This window comes from Anolis carolinensis, chromosome 4 (assembly GCF_035594765.1).
Source record: "Anolis carolinensis isolate JA03-04 chromosome 4, rAnoCar3.1.pri, whole genome shotgun sequence".
Lineage (NCBI taxonomy): Eukaryota > Metazoa > Chordata > Lepidosauria > Squamata > Dactyloidae > Anolis > Anolis carolinensis.
This window is the reverse complement of record NC_085844.1, coordinates 157,143,761-157,160,128: the sequence shown is the minus strand read 5'-3', so window position 1 is coordinate 157,160,128 and position 16,368 is coordinate 157,143,761. Positions and strand designations below refer to the sequence as shown.

The following is a 16,368-nucleotide window of genomic DNA, read 5'->3' as shown; positions in this document are numbered from 1 at the left end:
ATGTGTGCTTGATATACAGTGTTCCCTCCCTACTTTGCAGTTTGCTTTTCGCTCTCTCACTGCTTTGCGTTTTTTTTCTGAAATGTGCACATGCGCACAAGGTGCCAGTTTCCCTTTTGCACATGCACTCTCCCTCTCATCGGCGTCCAGCCAGGCCACTCTCAATGCCAACGAGAGGGAGGCGCATGCACAAAAGGGAAACTGGCAGGCACCGGAGAGGAAGAAGCGCAGAAAGAAGGCTTGCAAAGGGGAGAATGGCCACCTAACTACTAATATAATGTGCAAATATTGAAATAAATATAGTGCCCCTACTTCGCGGAATTTCACTTATTGCGGGTGGTCCTGGAACATAACCCCCGCGATAAGTGAGGGAACACTGTAACCCTATTCTGGATACAAACCATGATATGGTTTTCAATAAATTCTAAAGTTCTCACTGAGTGAACATTTAATTTAGGGTTGATTATCCTCAGTAATGTTAGAGTTAACTATCTTTTCATGTGTATAAATACTATTTGGTATATTTCATTACAGAGCCTTCCTGATTGTTTGCTTTACTACACTCATTTTCTTCCAACATGACTCTCAACTGCAGTCACTTTCTCTTTTTTCTCCTCTTGACTTCATTAGAGCATGTGTCTAATTGTGAAGAAATATTTTATAAGAAAAGCTACTCTGTGAGTTTTACAAAGATGCCTAAGTTTATTTCTTTGATGGATATTGAGTGTGTATAGGTTAATACGGGGCTGGTTACTGTTCAGCTTCTATTCTGTCAATTTGAGTTCTCTGCTTAAGTAATCCAGTATTTCCCACATTTCTCATCAATTAACTATATGATGAAAACACTTTTGGTAAGAAATTACTTCACCTAGCAAAATCTAGATATTCACAGATCTCTGTAAACATTTTAATAAGGTTTATTACATCTTCAGAAAGGTTAATTGTTTACAGCAGGTTTTTGAGCTACATTTTATATACTGTAATAAATATATAACAATGCCTATGTTCAGTTCCATCGCACATTTGAAATTGAGAAGAAAAAAAATAAAATCAATTGCGCATTATATGTAACATTCCCTTTTGTTTCATGAATGATCACATCTAGGTGTAAACAAGATAGAGCGAGTCATTCCGGATGAGCTACATCCAAAACCAGTGGAAGGTTTCATGATGAACTGCAAAGGTCCTGGCAGTGAATACCTTTGAATAAAGAAGAAGAAGAATGAGAGAGGGGGGGGGGGGGAAACAAGAGTTCAACCATATCTTCATTTTAGCCAAACATTTCTAAATCAGCATCTGTGGACTAGTGAAGGTAAGGAACTGATGATTATGTTGGTATGTGACCAGAGCAGACAAAGTGTAACCCTTCACATTTTGACCCCCTTCAGACCACCTTTTTTGTAGCTACTGCCCCACATGATACATTATCTTTCCCAGGATGCTTTGAATTTCTTTGACTAGGTTGCAACATTCTCTTGATCTGTTTAACATCAAAAAGATACCTGTTTTCCAAAGCTAGAAGAAAATGTCTGGCCACTTTTATTTCTTTGCTTTAGTTCTTTGGCATTTTTGGTAGTTATGTGGCTCTTGAAGGATCTTAGGGATAGAAATCTGGCCATTGGACCACAGAGAGTTGTCAACCCCATGTCTACAAGAAGAAAAGCAAATCACCATTGCTATTGGTTTGCCCTAAAATGTTATTACTTTTTAGATATCGAGGTTTAATCCATAGGATGCATCTCAGGCAGTGTCCTAAGGTTTTCAAATGCATACAGATACAGTATCTGTATGTACAGTAGAGTCTCGCTTATCCAATGTAAACGAGCTGGCAGAACGTTGGATAAGCAAATATGTTGGATAATAAGGAGAGATTAAGGAAAAGCCTATTAAACATCAAATTAGGTTATGATTTTACAAATTAAGCACCAAAACATAATGTTATACAACAAATTTGACAGAAAAAGTAGTTCAATACGCAGTAAAGCTATGTAGTAATTACGGTATTTACTAATTTAGCACCAAAATATCATGATGTATTGAAAACATTGACTACAAAAATGTGTTGGATAATCCAGAACATTGGATAAGCAAGTGTTGGATAAGTGAGACTCTACTGTATTTGTATTTCCAAGTGAGGTAACTTTTATGTTATGTTATGCTTCTTGGCAGGGGGTTGGACTGGATGGCCCATGAGGTCTCTTCCAACTCTACTATTCTATGATTCTATGATTCTATGATTCTATGTAGAATTAATCTTCAGCCAAAAATATAATTGAGGGGATGGATAGAAGGGAGATAATTATTATCCCCAATGTTACTGTCTTAAAGTAGTGCCATTTTTGGAACACATACTGGATAGTGTTTTGACATCAGTTATGACAAGAAGCACACACATTTCACCTCTGTTCCCACCACATGTCTGCACACTTTTGGAGCTGCTTTCTGCAAGCTAGACAACAGCCATAACACTTACAAACAATCACAATAGCACTATCATCACATGAGTCATTTAAGAGGCATGTGTTGGGAGAATTTATTAAAGCCCTTCCACCTCAAGAACTTCTTCCCTCCATTTCTTCTCAAATGTTTCTTTTTAAAGGCAGTGAGCCACCATGGTTATTACTTATTGCAACTGCTCAGGGTTTGGGAAAACACAGAGGGGGCATAATGTTTCCATTACTCCAAAAATGAATTATTGTTTGCACAAGTCCCAGCCTGAAAACACAGTTAATACATTCTGGTAAAACAGACTGAACTAAACTGTTACTTAATGAAGTTGTGACATTGCCACCACCTCATTGTCATGATTTTTAGCAAACTGCTAATTTGCCATTCACCAATGACTTTCTGATTTATTTGCTTTAAAAACAGGCTATATTAGTAGGAGCAGAACTAGAGTAAAATCCTACAAACAATAATTCATCACAAATTGTCTAATAATCGCCATTTAATCTATTTCTCATTACGGATGTACTATAATTACTTGCGGGTATTAGATAAATGGTCTAAAAGTGAATAAAAATAACACCTACACTAAGTAGAAGCTGCATAACGATGAATGCATTATGCTAGAATTTATTACAACTGCTGCATATAATAAAGTGCCTTGTTTTGAAAGCATTACATCAGTGGAAGGAACCCTATTGATAGATGAACATTCAGCATACTCTGGAATATTCATGTTGATTAATCGTAGAAAGTTACAAAGTAATGCCACAAGAGCGTGTGATGAAATCAGACTGTTGCTACCCAAAACTTCTCATAAATTGAATGCAAACAAAAGACCTGTATCAGGGGGATGTTGTATACATTTAGGGTTTCCTTCCTGCCAGAGTGAATTCAATGAAGTGTGCAAAATAGCAACGTTGGTGCCTAAGGCTGAGTTCAATACCATTAAACACCGTCACAGCCAATGGAGAGATCCTGTTAAATCCAATGTTACTGGGTTAAGAAGGAACTTTGAGTTGTACCAGAGGAGGCAGCAGTATTTTAAAAAAACACTGTTCTGACACACAAAAAGACTTCCTCACAAAGTTTCATTAGGCTTTTTGGTAATAGATACATGATAGCTACAGCAAATAGGACTGTGTTTTGTTTTGTTTTTATCTCATCGCCTAAGAGCCATGAAAATAATGCTCTCTAGCATAAATCATGAAAAGGAAAGCAACTCTTTGAGCATCACTGCTCATTCAACTGGGTTTATTATGCAACTAGTGATAACATATTCAACACACAAGTTTGTTTCCCTGTGGAAGAGTTATCTTCCCTAACACATACTCCCCCCCCCCCCCCCCAGCTGACATCAATTCATGTGAGGCTGGTGGCAACATTTACATGACAGAATAGCAAACACATTTCAGTTCCCAAGGATATTGCTACCTATTGTCCCAAACAATCTTAGAATACTCTGTAAAGCTTTGAAGAGGTTTTGAATTTGTACTTGGCATTTAGAAATCCTATTTAGTAAATAGATGCAATCGGTGGAAATCAAAAGATAATTCTTAGCCACAGAAATTAAAGTGGCAATTTTTCAGTGAATCCTCCCAACTAGCTAGGACAGAAACATTAAAGAGCACAAGATATAACTCCTCAATTTAGTGCTTTGAAATTTCAAAAAATCACTTTCTGTTCCAGAAAAAAAAATGTGTGGGTTCTGGGCTCCCTGAATCTGCCAGCCAGCATGATAAAAATTGATTTTAGAATGGAACTAAAAATAACAGATTTATGGCAAGTTATCCACAAGAGGATAACTTTCTTTTTGTCATAAACATCCACATATCCTTATTATCTGGCGGAGCCATGTGTGAAATGTCACCCTCCAGATATTGCTGAACTGTAAATCCCGTCATCCTTCACGAGGGCTGCTAGAAATTGCAGTGTAAAATCATTTGATAAACTGCATTTGGTCCACCTCTATGAATTACAGAAAACTGTTGCCTTTGGGTTATAGATTTACTTTAGCTGATGTAAATTAACATATGGCTATTGAGAAATCCCATTCTGTTATCATTGTTTTTCAACTTGCGCTAGTTTTAGACTTACCATTTTGGTAATGCAGGCTGCCTTTTAATGTATTTTAGTGTCTTCACTGTCTGGTGAATCACTTAAAGGAACAAAAGTCACCTTTGCCCTGAAGAAGCAGAGTTGGTCCACAGAGAATGAGACAAGTCCAGGGATGTTTTATTTCATAAGGTTGAAATCACTGAGGATCAATCTTTCTTCTGCTCTCCTTCAAATACCAGCAATCTCCCTTCTAACTGACCCTGAGCTACATACAGCCATTCCCAGGTTAACTCAATGATCGAGATGCCTTACACATAGCAAATATACACAAGGTGCTATGTGTAAGAACAGACCAAGCAGAAAACTCAGAAAACTAGAGCAAACAGCTACAAACCGGTGGGTTTCCTTCAGAAGCAAATATGTTCTCAGTGCTATAATTAACTGAAAAGTGTCCTTACACTTGCTAAGTCAACAGGTGTGTGTGTGTGTTCAAAATTACAAAGAAAGTGATGTGATCAATGAGTAATTTATTTTTAAAAGATCAAAATGAAACAATTCTTTTATTAGATGAATATTTCTGGCTGTAACCAAGCCATAACTAAGCCAGCACAGATGATAAGAGCAATGTAGATCATTGGGAGTACTGTCAACTCTCAAGGTTGATGGGGCTACATTGGACCCTGGGGGATCCTGACTTCTTCCTGTTGAAAGAAAGACCTCTCTTAGATCTAAAATGTCCTGGGAAGATCAATAGGTGGCTTGGGGGGGGGGGGGGTTGTTGCAAGGCAAAAGTAAAATAGTGGCCACAAAAATAGCCTGGGGACTTCATACAGTATCTGGATTGCACTTTCATCACACCTGAAAACAACTAATACACTGGAGCTGCATTGGCACTCTCAAATCCTTGAAATCTTGCAATGCCTCCAGATATTGCTGAATTGCAGTTTTCTTCATCCCACACATCAAGCTGTGTTGGCTACAGGTAATGGCACCCAGATAGAGAACCACAAGGTACCCCCTTTGTTTCAAAATAATGTATTTCCAAGTTAACGTAGTGTATAATACCTTGTATCATCCCAGTCAGGGTTCATTCCAGTGAGGGACCCCCTCGAATCAGCTGAGTATTTGTAAACCACTAGCACACACTGTTTACAAAGCTCAACTATTCGTTGGCAACATTGGAGCTGATCGGCAGTCACTGCTTCTGTGCTTCTACTGAATATTGTCTCCCAGGAGCTCCTGTTGGCATAGAAACAGACATGACCTCATGTTTTCTGTCACAAATGGCAAGCTAAAAAGCATTATTGCTCTACATGAGAGATTTAGCCATGGAGAAGGAAGAGAAATAATGCATGACCTTGCCCACTTACAGTAAAAAGCCCACCCTATTTCAGCAGGAGATGGTGGAAAATATAAAATACATATTAATAAGTTAACCTTCAGATTTGAAAAGAAACATAAGTCAGTTGTTCAGTGAGTGCTGTAAAGAGATTCAGGGCATTGACTTATTTTTCAAATGATATTTAATAGAATGCAAGAATGTAGATCAAGGTTCAACTGACTGTGTGAAGTTCCAAACCAGTTGCTAAAATGAAAGCAAAACTACAGATCTGTATGTTCATTAGTTATTACATCACTTATGAAGTAGAGCAAAACTCAAAACATTTCACTGGGATATAAACTGAAGTGTCTGGCAAGAGATCATTTTTTCTTGAGTATGACCTTACAACAAAACATCTTCCATATTTGTTTCAAGGAAAAATACAAAAAAATGGCACATGCAAAGAGGAAGAAAAATAGTCTGATGCTCAGTGAATAAATACTGTGCTTGGTGGGTAGATTTTGAAGCCTCCATTCAAACTTGCATTCTCATGGGATTCCAAATTATTGGTCTGGAAAACTGCATTATTGCTTTTGGTTGCAATCCTAGACACACTTTCTTAGAGGTATGTCCCACTGAACCTGGAGGAAAGTCATTTCTGAGTAAACCTGCTTAGTCTCACACTGCCAATTTCATTCAAAAGGTAATGTGTTATGGTGCCTTTCACAATATATATTTGAAGTACATTGACATCACTTTAAACTACCATAGCTGCACCCTATGGAGTTTGTGATTTGGTGTGCTACTCAAGCTCTCTGGCACAGAATTTGAAATAAATCATGGAACTACAATGTCTGGCGTCCCATCAAATAGTGCTGTGGCAGTTAAAGTGGTATCAAAATATAAGAAATTGTGCTACAGTTGAGTCTCACTTATCCAAGCTTCACTTATCCAATGCTCTGTATTATCCAATGCAGTCTGCCTTTTAGTAGTCAATGTTTTTGTAGTAAATGTTGCAATGTTTTGGTGCTAAATTCGTAAATACAGTAATTACTACATAACATTACTGTGTATTGAACTGCTTTTTCTGTCAATTTGTTGTAAAACATGATGTTTTGGTGCTTAATTTATAAAATCATAATGTAATTTTATGTTTAATAGGCTTTTTTCTTAATCCCTCCTTACTATCCGACATTTTCACTTATCCAATGTTCTGCTGGCCCGTTTATCTTGGATAAGTGAGACTCTACTGTGTATGAAAAAGGCGATGTTTCAAAACTGTCGCAGTACACATCAAGAAAGCAGAACTTCCTAAACTCAGACCAATTTGGACAATTATAGCTCAGGTCATTAAGGTAGAATATGGGCAAAACTTCTGCTTGTACAAACAGTCACTTCTTGGTTTTCATCAGTTAATTAAAAAAACTCAAATTAATCATATTTTTCCAATTTTATCCAGATCAGGAAATGATCTATGGCATTTGATAAAAGCCAGGCTCTTGAGCCAGAGTTCAGACTGCACGTTAAAGTCTCTTTCTCTCCAATTCCCCAATTCCACACCACTCAATTTGACAGAAACAAATAAAGCATTAGTATCAAGTGTGAAAACATTGTGGGGATCAACTTACATATTAGCTTAATTGGCAGCTAAAAATTTTTGCACTGTGTAGTTGTATGGATGAGGCTGCTACCTTTTCTACCTGGTCACAGCAGCCCTGAAGATAGTATAGTCCAAGTATTTGAAGGTAGGCACAATATTATTTTTTACATGGCACCAGTATAGTTTGAGTTCCAGCCATAGGAGTTGATGCCTCAAAATGTGTGGATTAGGCTCAACTGGCATGGAAAGGCAACTGGAGAAGGAGTAAACAAAAGAAACTAGTAAAAGAAGACCTTAAATTTATTTCCCAACTATGCTCTTTTAGCTCAGGAAGATGTACATCCAATGTATCTTTACAGCAATCTTGCAAGATTAGGCAAAGAGGCATGGCCAACTAGTGATTTTCATGGCAGAGGAAGAATTTCAACATGAGCTTCCCTAATCATAACTGACCACTCTACCTAAAATGTCATGCTATTAGATGCCAGTTGATGCTTGCATAGTGCAGCAATTTCTGCTTTGATATGGGCTATGATATGGGAAATCCAAGTTACAATAACTATACTGACACAAAACTACAATGGGTGCTTCAAGTCAAACATTGTTTCTCAACCCAGCTACCTCACTAGATGTGGGAAGAATGTTCACAAAATTTCAAAACATGATTGAAAAAGCATGTTTCTTGAATGTCAAGAGGCACTGACAATTCCTGGCAAGAAGAATTCTCACTGACAAGTTCTCAATCTTTGGTGCCCTAGATGTTTAAGACTTCCAATCCCCAAAGCCCCAGCCTGTATGACCAGTAATAATGGATTCTGAAAGTTGCAGTCCCAAACACTTGGAGAGCTAAAGAACAACTAGTTTAGAAGCCTGCAAAATGACAATGGAAAAGTTGGAATACACAAAAAAAACCTAAGCAATCTTTCTGATCTCACTGTTGTACATTCAATTAAAGGAATATGAATTCAAGCAAATTCATTGTTACTTAAACACCCCCCCCCAAAAAAAAACCCAACCTAGACCCACCATCATATTTGCATGTTGAAAATGTGGAGACAAATAGCCTGAGAAAAACTGGATTAGTAAACAGTTTTGCCAGAAACTGTAAGAAAAATAATCCCACAGCAGTGATAAAAATAACAGTTTGTGGTTTTAGTCAAGAAAAGCCATGAGGGCTTCTCTATACATACAGAGCTCTTACCCTGAATTGCAGAAACAGTTCCACAGCCCCTGGCCATGGCTCCATAGCAGGCGATTAAACACACGGTTAAAAAGTCGGTACAAATGTAAACATTCCACATCTGAAACTCTCCAGACACGCTGAAGAACTGAACGAATGCTTGCTTTTACAATATCTAAAACCTAGAAAAGGATCATATTAGACCAAAAAAAACCAAGGTGAGAAATATTTCTTTGTTTAAAAAAAGAACTTGAAAAATGATGTGTCAGTAAACTTCTATGGGAGAAAATATGTAAATGGCACTATGGTAGTTTTAAAATGTGGAATGTTGTTATATGTTATAGGAAAAAGTTGTTAATGTTTTACAAAACAAACCTTCTCTGAACAAATCTTGCAAAAGGAAATCTATGATAGGTTCGCTGTAAGATCTCCATAAGTCAGTATAAATTTGAAGGCACAGAACTGTAACAATAAACAACTTCCCTTCTTTTCAGAGCTTCTATATTGTCTATCTATACAATTATCCAAAAAAATTAACTGATTAAAAGGAAAGTTATTGTTGCCATACTGTCCATATCCATAGTCCCCACTGACTTTTGTATGGGCTGAAGATGGACAGTCCCACACAAAGTTCACTTTTGCATAAGATCGCTTTAGTTTGATTATGGCACTAAAGATAGGCTTGAAAAAACATCTCCAATATTTCATTTAAGAAAGAAATAGTACTATTCCTGTTCTTTTAATGCTCATATTGAGCTTATATTTAAAGCTGTGTTTGGCTAACAAGAGAGATGGGAAGTGAAAGGAAGTACAAAAGTAGAGTACAAAAAGATCTATTGTTCTTAAAAGAGCTTTAATTTGTCTTCTTTCTGTGCTCAAAGAAAATTCATAACTTGAGCTGGGTTCAGCTGAAGCTATTCTACCACATAACACATTTATTCCTTCTTGGTGCATGCTGTGTTATTTTACAAACTGGATAATGTAATATCTGAAGGCCTGATTTCTATGACTAAGTGACATGAGGCAGACATTTTAAAAGCAGTATGCGGCCAATCAGACATAGAAATCAGCCCTGGGGATATATACAGATCTGTGGAATAGAATTTAGAACTGTTCACATGAAACCAATTCCCTCTGCATTAGGATTGGCTACTTTATTTTAGTTCATTTCCATGTTGACTAAAAGTCACTGACTTACTTCTTTCTGTCATTAACTTATCAATTCTAATCTGCTGTAAATGAGGGTTAGAGGTTCATAAGCTAAATGCTGGACAATCAGTTTCTATTCATTGTTAGAATGAGAAGCAGTAAGTAGAAGATGGTTTCAGGGCCCATTTTGTGGCTTCATGTCTAATTGTGTATGAATTAAACTAATGTCCGATTTCAAGAACTGCCTTAGGAAGTCATACAAGTTAAAACGGGTGGTAAATGAATACAGCCGAACTTCTTACATAAACCAAAAAAATGGATGGATAGACAGAAAACAGATACTGTATATACTCGAGTATAAGCCTAGTTTTCCAGCCCTTTTTTTAAGATTGAAAAAGCCCCCCTCGGCTTATACTCGGGTGAGGATCCTGGTTGGCTTATATTTGGGTCAGCTTATACTCGAGAATATATGGTACATTTATTATTTTTCTCTATTATTATTGGTATTATTACATTTATTATTTTACTCTATTATTATTACATTTATTATTGTACTCTATTATTGTTGCTACTATTACATTTATTTTACTCTATTTTTATTATTAATAATACATTTATTATTTCACTCTGATCTTATTATTATTATTGCATTTATTATTTTACTCTATTATTACTTGTATTATTTTCCTTTATTATTATTATTATTATTATTATTATTATTATTATTATTATTACCTGTATTATTTTACTCTATTACAATTAAAAGGATACATAAGCACATTTACATTGAAGAAGATGAGAATAATTATTTAATCAGAGTTGGACAGTCTTATCTTAAATTAGAGCTTGATGTAAATATTCAAAAACATTTAACCTACTGATGCCTCAATTAATGTAATTTTTTGGTATCTATTTTTATTTCTGAAATTTCCCACCCTCGGCTTATACTTGAGTCAATGATTTCCCAGTTTTCTTGTGGCAAAATTAGGTGCAAAATTAGGTGCCTCGGCTTATATTCGGGTCGGCTTATACTCGAGTATATACGGTATATTGCAAAAAAAAGTGCCTGTACTCAATTGACAGGTTTATATACAACACATTTGAGTTCACATTCACAAGGACAAAAGCCATTTCACTATGTTTTGAAACATATTTGCACTGCAACTCTGACTGTTGTTCAGTGGGTTTCAAGCAGAAACCACACTTTGCTTACAAACATAGAGGAGCAATTACAAAATAACACATATGTTTTATACAGGGCTGTAGCCGGGGGGGGGGGGGGTGGTAGGGGATCACCTCCCCCCCCCCTGACATTTTTCAGGTTTTTTTAAAAAAAACTGGTTTATTCATGAACTTTAACTAATTAACCAAATTCCCATGAGTGTCCACTGAAGTTTATCTGTCTTGAGTGTCCACTGAAGTTTATCGATGGAGCCTGATTTATAAATTATTTTGCATTATAGAACTATTCTTCATAATTCACTAAAAAGTTTCAACCCATGCCCTGAAATTTTTTTCTGGCTACGGCCTTAGTTTTATCAGTCCAATTTTTGCAACCTTGCCAGACAATTATTACTAGCAAATTTATCTGTCTGTCTCTCTGTCAGGCTGTCTATTAGATTTACACCCCACTTTTCTCCCTGGATGCAACCCAAGGCAACTTACAATACATTAAAACAAGATTTACAACCTCATCACACAAGTGGTCTTTGGGCCCTTACTGCTCTTTGGCCACAGATCCTGCTGAGCACCATCACATGATGCAGGTTGTGTCCCCGCCCGATTGATGACTGAAGTGGTGAGGAAGCATCACAAAATATTTCCTCACCAACCATGATAAGTGAATTGAGTATGTGTTTGTAAAATGTTCAATTTTTGTGTTCTGTTTTACTGTAAATTGTTAATGTATGTAAATAAAAATTAAAATTAAAAAAGAATTGAGTGTTGGGTTGCTTGAACGAAAGCTACCCACTGTTTTTGGTCCCCCGTCCCCCCCACCAATCTGATGGGGAAACAGCAATGCGGCAATGCATATTGCCACAGTTTCCCATGTCTGCTGGGGGAAGGAGGGAGGGTGTGCAGGCTGCCACGAGGTGCTATTTCATGGGTGATTGCCAGCAAAATGAAACAAAATGGGGGTAGGGGCGGGCATCAATATGATAAGGTCCTTAGTTATCTCATTTTAAAACATTAAAAAGAATTAAACAAGAATATTGTTTTTTTTAAAACACCAGTTAATCTAGTTAAGAAGATTTTAAAAAGAATTACAGCTAAAATTAATATAACATAAAATTTAATGTAATACAAGATCACGTAATGTAAAACTAAAGGGACAGTTTGCAGACCACATTTTAAGATATTAAGTCCCCAAACACATAATGTGTATGTCTATAAGACAGCCTTGCTTACAGGAATGTTCTTTAAAAGCATTATGCCTTTCCTGTGAAATAAATGGATTGTCAGGGCTAAGTCTGCTCATACAACCATTTTACAGGCTTCATCTGAGGTACACATTAAAGACAATGTATTTACTTATTACATTTATATTCCACCTTCCACCAAAGGAGTTCAAAGTAGAATGCACGGTCCTCCTCTATATTATTTCTGTAAGGTACCAGCAGAATGTAGTGGATTAAGTGTTGAATAAGGACATTGGGAAACCAGAGCTGGAATCCTCAACTCTACTCTGAAAATTTGTTCATATGTTTGTATTACCCTCATTTTATTTGGTGTTTATTTTATTGACCTTGGTTATTTGCTGTATATTTTATGTTGGTCTTGTTTGCATCATTGTTGCTTTGTAAGCCGCTCGAGTCCCTCTGGGGAGATGGAGCAGGATACAAATAAAGTTTGTTAAAGTTTATTAAAATTCACTTGGGCAAGTTGCAATCTCTCAGCCTCGGAGGGAGGAAATGGTACATTCCCTGTGAACCAATCCTGCCAAGATATCACCATAATAGGTTCACCTTAAAGTTGCCCTAAGTCAGAAAGGACTTGGAAAGCACACAGCAACAAGAAGGATTAAAAACCTGCAGCAACTACATATGGACTGGTTGTAGACCATCACGTGACTTTTGCAACTGAACTGAGATTTGAAATTGAATTTTCACAGCTATTGTCGAACACCCTTAAAATCATACCACACTGGCTCTGCACATAAGTGTGGAAAAGAGTGCATAATCCCTGAGGTTTACTTATATTGATCCCTCGGGGGCCCTGAGTTTTTTTTATCTATTTATTCAGTTTTATAATATAACACTTTGCATTATTATTTACTTACTTATAACATCAGAAAGCACCACCATTTATCCAAATACTTTAAATATTTTCCAATAATCATACCTACAACATCATATATTCCTTTTATTCAGTATATATTTACATATTCCAGCAAGTAATGGAACCAAATCCTATCTAGCCAAGATTTTATGGAATTGCTGGACACATTCCTTAACCAAATTCTTTTGAAAAGTGGCTTTAGATATATTTGTGATTTCCATCTGGCCTTTTTCTTTTCTTTTCTTTTCTTTCTCTCCTAAATATTTTGCCCCTGCTAGCATCTAGACCACTTGGTTTCAGATCAGGACAAGCTTTGTATTCACATGTCACATTTTGAAATCTTTAAGTTGCAATGTCAAAAGTTAAGCCATTTGTTTAACAGTGCCCTTAAAAATGATTCTGATGGTTCACAGAGGTTAGGATTAAATGTACAGGGAAGCCTACAGCAAGTTGCTGCTGCCAAAAGAAGTTGAGAGCTCACCAACGCTTCAGGTAATATCATCCCCCTGAGTCATCAGGCAAGTCTTTACAAGCTGAACAAAGACATCCGCCTGTGCAAAAGTGCAGTTTTTCTTCATAATGACCTAGTATATCATCTTGGCCTAGGCCATGTATCCAGAGTATCACTTATATTTGTCAATGAAAGAATGCCTTTAAAAAGAAATATCTTACAGGGAAAATACAGGCTGGGGTGATTTTTAAGAACAGTCATGTACAAGAGTAAAATAGACACTTGATACATAAATCTGAGAGTATTTCTAGCTTCTCATCAGTAGAATATTTCTAGCTGCTCAACACCATAGCCTCGGAAGTGCTAGAATATAATTAGACTACATTTCCATGGGACAGGAATATATCTTTTGCTTTCAGTATTGAGTAAAGCACCATGCACACCAATGGTGCAATGGGTATGTGTCACTGGAACATCGCTTCTATTATTATTTCTGACTCAATACTCTGCTTCCAAAACAATACAAGGTTGCATCATGAGTGAATACATGTGCAGTATAACATGTGCAGTGGCTAGAAAAAAATCTCATATCACTTTCATTGTGGAAACTCAGAGCAGCTGAGTCCAGAAAAAGATGTAATACAACCGAGTGCTTTTGCAAAATTTTCTTTTACAGCAAAGCTGTGGAGAATGTGGTTCTCCAGATGTTAGCCCTTTGAGGCATTACTCATCACTCTCTCTTGAGCAGAGAAATACTTCCCTCTGCCCCTCCAACATCAATTTTCCTCTCATCTCTAAAAGTACTTATATTTGTACGGCTTTTCTCCATGCCAACATAAACCCTAGAAAATAAGGGATACTGTTCACATGGAAAACCTCCATGTAACCAATAGCCTCTCCTTTCCAGTTATGTCATCTTCCATAGAATAAAAGCAAGGATAGTTACATTAGATGCTTCCAGGCCGAAGCAGCTATGGTGCACACTGCCTGAGCTTGGGATTGCATTTCTCATCTGCCCTAGCCAGCATGATGAGAGTTAGCATCCAGCTGCACCTGGACGCCAACATGATTCTAACACATTTCTTTCCTGGCTAGCTCATCATGAATGAAAATTGTTATTTTCTGGAATAGGTTTAAACCAAAATAGTTTATTCTCAATTAAAATGTTGAAATTGTCTTAGAAACTGAATAGATAAAAGACTTAATATCTGTCCCAACATTTAAAAATATAATGATCTCAGATTTCTTTTTCAACTGATTTACAGAACAATGAGGACTGGGCTAAAAATAAAGTCTTTGTGTTAGAGAAAGAAACTGGCATTTTCAAGATGAAAGGTGGACTTTGGAACCATCTGCTTCCCATCCTAAAAGTAATAAATTGCATTCTGGAATACCAAATTGAGCCCCAGAAACCCTGCGCTGATTATTACTTATGACGAGTATGAAATCATCTACCTTAAAAAAGCTTGGGGAAAGATGCTTTTGAGCTACCAATCTCAAAACTCCACAGCCAGTGCCCATAACAGCTGTAGGAGTCGTCATGCCCAAAGTATCATTTCCAAACTTTATTTTAAATTTGCAAATTTATTTGAGATACATTAGTAACTACACAAAGTGCTAACAGGGAATCTTCTATTCATGTACCACCTTTTTCTGTTTTATTTCCTATTATAAAGAAACTGAAAGCTTCAGGCTTTGAATTAATCACAGTAGACCATGGTGACTGCATTAAAGGGACTATGGTTAGTTTAAGCATTTGTTAGCAACAAAAAGCCAGACAAATAAACAAGATAAAATCAGGGTCTGGTTTGTTTACCAACTGGAATTTAAACAAATTGGGCATGTTCATCTTGGTGAAAAGCAAGCTATATAACTGCACTCTTTACTTATCTAAGGGGCTGGGACAGATAGGAAAATGCAGGTTTCTGCCCCTGAAGTGGGATCACTTCTGAAGTTACTGCAGGATATAGTTCAACTGAACATTAAAAGGAACTTCTTGATGATAAGAGTGGTTTGACAATGGAATCAATTACCTAGAGAGATGATGGGAATCTCTTTCCCTGGATGTTTTCAAAAAGGGGATGGACAACTACCTCTTGGGGTGTTCTAGCTAAAGTTCTTGCATTACGCAGGGTTTTACACTTGTTTGCATATAGGCCCCTTCCCAGCTCCATTTATGATTTCAAAAAAAGGTTCAGTGTAAATAAGAACATAACTGGGCAATTGGCTAACATAATTAAGTGTTCTATATTTGTTTTGTTTTTTAAAAAAATAGCTACCACATATGGGGGCAAACATGCACCACTTACCTTTCGCTGCTTTGCAGAGTCTAGTTTTATTAACCAATATGAGGCCACTTTTGACTTGTGATATTTCCAATTATCCATAATCTGTAACAAAAGACCACAAAGAACTGATCAGTATAGTGTCATTTCCAAAGAAAGTATACCATTCCTATATAAACTGTATGCAAGGGGATTGGTATCCATGAGCTAATTTGTACCAGTGTGGCTCAATGTCATTACTATATAGAGAAAAAAAAATCAAAATAACCAATAAAGATATAATGTCTGCAATTGTGTGATTTCTAATGCACACTTATTAATGTTTTGCATTTTAAACATGTTATTTTCTACTACAAATGTATGAAATGTTTTTAAAATGTGGGAGTGGAAGTATGGAAGGTTAAGAATCTGCAGCTCAGATGAATATTATTTGAGCTCTGCCACCAGATGGCAGAAATATGTCCTGAAAAGGAACACATGGAAGGAGCAGAAAAACATGATCTAAAGATGAGCTGTATTGGAGACAGAAGAAGACTGGCTGTTTAAAATGCCCAAGGTTAGAGGTAAAAGTAAATGACATTTAATTTTATTTGGCTCCCA

At 36.7% G+C, this 16,368-nt stretch overlaps 1 protein-coding gene across 5 annotated transcripts in view; it reads right to left on the bottom strand.

The window, feature by feature from the left end:
- Positions 1–901: 901 nt before the first annotated feature.
- ttll7 (tubulin tyrosine ligase like 7) overlaps positions 902–16,368 on the bottom strand; it is a 107,781-nt gene continuing 92,314 nt past the window's right edge. For 3 of the 5 annotated variants that reach the window (XM_062978101.1, XM_008114157.3, XM_016994887.2), the window contains exons 18-21: positions 15,793–15,873; positions 8,626–8,786; positions 5,569–5,742; positions 902–1,200 (exon numbers count right to left, since the gene is read on the bottom strand). In XM_062978101.1, coding sequence (XP_062834171.1) covers positions 1,086–1,200; positions 5,569–5,742; positions 8,626–8,786; positions 15,793–15,873 — 531 coding nt within the window. In that variant the 3' untranslated portion in view covers positions 902–1,085. Of the gene's footprint in view, positions 1,201–1,502; positions 1,649–3,682; positions 5,205–5,568; positions 5,743–8,625; positions 8,787–15,792; positions 15,874–16,368 lie in introns of those variants that run through there. The other 2 variants (XM_016994885.2, XM_016994886.2) reach the window with 2 other exon arrangements.